The 3,836-nt window shown below is 53.0% G+C and overlaps 1 protein-coding gene across 2 annotated transcripts in view; it reads right to left on the bottom strand.

Moving 5' to 3' along the window:
* The window catches only part of LOC130575892 (gamma-aminobutyric acid receptor subunit beta-4), a 73,115-nt gene that overhangs the window by 6,372 nt on the left and 62,907 nt on the right, over positions 1 to 3,836 (bottom strand). For both annotated transcript variants that reach the window (XM_057370117.1, XM_057370118.1), the window contains exons 5-6: positions 3,727 to 3,809; positions 182 to 319 (exon numbers count right to left, since the gene is read on the bottom strand). In XM_057370117.1, the coding sequence (XP_057226100.1) occupies positions 182 to 319; positions 3,727 to 3,809 (221 nt within the window). The remainder of the gene's footprint in view (positions 1 to 181; positions 320 to 3,726; positions 3,810 to 3,836) is intronic.

Genomic DNA, 3,836 nt, shown 5'->3' with positions numbered 1-3,836 from the left:
AAAAAAAAAAAACCTTCAAAAAATTCCAAAGCTGGTGGGTACAGAAGATGCCTCTTTTCTAAAGGAGCCCTAAGTTGAAGCCTAGATCCCAAATCAGTGCCTCAGGACCTGAATCAGAGGGAGAACCACTCGATCAGCAGCAGATCTGCCCATTCCATGCACCCCTTCCCCAGACACTCACCGGTGGTGAAGACCACTTCCCTGCTGACCAGCCTCTGCTCGATGATGGTGAACTGGGGCAGCTCCAGCACCTCCATCCCYGTGACAGCAGAGTCGTTCCCTTGCCAGAAGAAGACGATGTCATCCACAGTGTAGCCATCTGCAGGGAGAGGGAGCACAGAGGGACAGCTGAGCTGACCAGCTGCACTCCAGGACACCCCCATGGGCACCCCAGGACACCCCCATGGGCACCCCCATGTGCACCAAGGTGATCTGGAAAAGGATCCAGCAGAAAGCCCACACCAAGTGTAGCCTCTCCCTGCTCAGGTACTTTCCTTCTTCAGCTGAGGTAAGCAGCACAGTCCCCAGGAGAAGAGGAAAAACTGRCCAGAACTCCCATTTCTGGCTGGAATTCAGGAAAAGGTGAGGCGTGGCCCATCCAGCCTTGAGATGCGCTACATAATCTCCATGGCTGACATGACAGCGACTCGTGCACCACAAGCCTCTGTCAAATGCACCAAACACAGCATTTTGCTTTTTAAAAACTGCCTCGTTTTACCAGGAGGGGGAGACCACACAGTGCAGACTGGTGGGACTGGGTAAACAGGGCATCTCAGTATTAAAAATTCCCAGAGAGGAAAAGATCTACAGCAGCAGCAGCTGAGAAGAAGTTTGAAGATCAGAGCACCTCCCTTTTCTAAGTACTCAGCCCAAATTCAGAGGCAAGAAGCGAACAGAGACTCTGAGGCTGGGGGCTGCTTTTACCCAGTGCTGGTGAGAAGAGCAGTGATGAGAGAAGAGAGGGAGTGAGACTCGTAACAAATCTCCATCCCTCACATTGCGGGGCCATGGGTTTGTTAACTCAGCCAAGGGTGCCGCTTCTCACTTTAACCCCAAAATACACGTGCCAGACCGGGCTGCCACCAAACCAGGGAGCAGTGGGATCAGAGCTGCTCAATGTCCAACAGAGGGGAAATCCTTCTGTTCTGCTGTGGGGGCTGAGGGTTACCCCAGATCAGAGCTGAACCTTTGAGACWGTGCCATCCTGCAGCTGCTGAGTGGACAAAGGGCTCAGCAATGGGCTCGATTTCACAGCTGACCCTGCTCTGAGCTGCAGGCTGGACTAYAAACACCCCGAGGTCTCTTCCCAAACAGAATTATTTGATGACTGTGCAGTCTCCAAGCCCACATCCTGCGCTCTCAGTCATTACCACGCTTATTCATGGGTGCTAAAACATAAACCCAGTCTTCCAAATGCCATGCCACATCTGCTTGTGGTGGAAATCAGCAAAGCCAGGGCTCCACCTCCTCTCCCAGTCGGCATCTTCCTGCTCGCAGAGCGGTGAAGCACTCACACCTTGGAGCCCACAGAGTTTCAGACCCTTGGGTTACCCTGCTCACACCCCAGCTCTGTGCACAGGACAGGGGGTTCGCATCGCTCAGCCCCAGGGCTGGAACCAGCAACAAACACCCAAATCCCCCCCACTGCTGCCGGTGGCTGATTCCAGCAGCTCCGGCTCTCTCCCAGCGAGGAAACATTGTGTACAATTTCACATTCAATCGTCTGGCTCCGGCTCCCGGGCTGCGATGGTTGTTGGGAATTTGTGCAGGAGGTTGCCGAGCCCTGTCCCCTCTGCAGAGGTGCACCCAGCCTGTAAACAATCCCCCTCTCCACCTCCTCTGCAGTAAACAAACCAGATTGAGCTATTGAGGTTTCTCACTGCACAACATCTGCTCCAGCCCCTCAACCACTTCTCAGCATCTTTCCTCAACCTCTTCCGATTTCTCCACTTCCTCTCTGAATTTTGGAACCCAGATATAGGCAGAGCCCCCTTCCCCATCTCGGCGACACGTTCAGAGGCCAATCGGTTCGGAGCTCTGACTCACGGCTCCCCTGGTTTATATAASCAGGGCTGGCTCCAGCCCTCTCTGCCAGAGCCACAGACCCTCCAGCCGTGGTGCTCGGGGCTGCCTTCCATCCCTTCCTCACCTCCCGGGTGGGGCTGAGCCCTCTGCATTTGGCTSTGCTCAAACCCCTTCCGGATGGGTTCCGATTGGGGAGGATTCAAATGCGCAGCCAGCAAAGCCCCGCACGCTGCTATCTTCATCATCCACAAATTTAACAGCAGTGACTTCAAATTTACTTCCTGATCAGCAATGAAAATGTCAAATTACGGTAACTAATTTTAGGAGATCTCACAGTTAACTAGCTCTATCCCATTTATTCTATGACCTGCTGGTGTTGGGTACCAATTTTTGTATTTTTTTTTTTTATTATGTCATTATGCAACATGAAATCGAGCATGTTTTTCATGAAGCCATTTTTTAAAAGTGTTTCTAAAGGGAAAGGTTGCTCGGTCTAAAAATAAATGCTTTGCTTTGATTTCTAGCTTTAAAGAGAAAACCRAATTTCCATTTTACTTCTAAAAAGTAAACGAACTTTCACAAAGACAAGTCATTTCCATCTGAAATATCGAAAAGTATTGATGTGACGTCTTCAAATGTCAGATTAGCAGCCTGTTTGCCGCCTGCCTCRTCAGGTTTTTGTTGGATACATGCAGGGGTAGACGTGGTGAGGGTTATTTTTGGGGTGGAGGGATGGGATCAACAGGCAGTGCCATCTCCTACAGGTAAGAGCCCTGAGCTGCTGTGGGGCAGGGGACCCCATCTGCCTCCTGCTGCTTCCCAAAACCAGCACCTCTACACCACAAAAGGGCTTTTTCTCTGAGGTTTGAGCTGGTTTTCTTTGTTAAAATACTTTGTTTTTATAAGGCAGCCCTAAAAGGATTGATATTCCAGAGCCGTGTGGAAGCAGAGAAAATGGAGTCCTGCAGATTTCCAGTGTGCAAAGTGTGTAAGAGACAAAGGCTCTGAGGAAGGAAACAATTGGCTCTCTTCATCTCTGCCTGGGTCTGAGGAACGTTGTGAGGAAATGTAGCTTTGATGAACAAATTGGCTTGACATGACCCATTAAGAACAAAATCGCAGGACGGGGAACTGTGGGTAATTCCCTGCCTTCTGTTTCCTCGGTTGTACTGTAAACTCTTGTGGAAACGCCGAGGAGTGGCACAAGTGACATCCCTGGCAGGACCTGCCCAYGGCAGGAGCAGGGATGGGCTGSGCAGCTCCCACCGGGTGCTGTGGGRTCTCCCTGCTGGAAAATCCATTCCCGGTGATCTCCCCGCTGCCGGCCGGCCCTGGAGGGACTGCAGCGCCTTSCCACCGGGATAGCCTGTGCACAGCTGGGGAGGATTCCACAGGAGGGCAGGGAACATCCAGGCGGGGGAGGACGGCGAGAGGGCTGGGTGCCACCTCCCACACGGAGCTGAGCCAGCCGGGAGTGACAACAGGCTCCCAGGGGTTCCTTAAGGCTAAGGGAGGCTTCCACCACCCTCCTGGGACTGATCTGAATGCCCAGCCCGCTGAGAGCTCTGTTTTCCTGGGAATTTCCCCCATGAGGTGCTCTCAGGGGGAGGGAGCACCCCACGAGTGGGACGCAGTGGCCGGGGCGGGTGGCAGCAGAGAGGTGGCACCGCGTGGCAGGGGACAGGCTGGAGGCATACGCACAGCTCTCGATCTCCAGCGTGCAGTTCTGCTGGTCCAGGGGGTACCTCCGCAGGTCCATCATGCAGGCGGCCGTGGTGGTGATCCTGAAAGAGGAAGAGAGGAAAAAAAAA

Source organism: Malurus melanocephalus, unplaced genomic scaffold (assembly GCF_030028575.1).
Source record: "Malurus melanocephalus ecotype Western Australia unplaced genomic scaffold, MMel_1.1 scaffold_120, whole genome shotgun sequence".
NCBI lineage: Eukaryota > Metazoa > Chordata > Aves > Passeriformes > Maluridae > Malurus > Malurus melanocephalus.
Note: the sequence above shows the minus strand (reverse complement) of the source record. Positions and strands in the feature narration are given on the sequence as shown.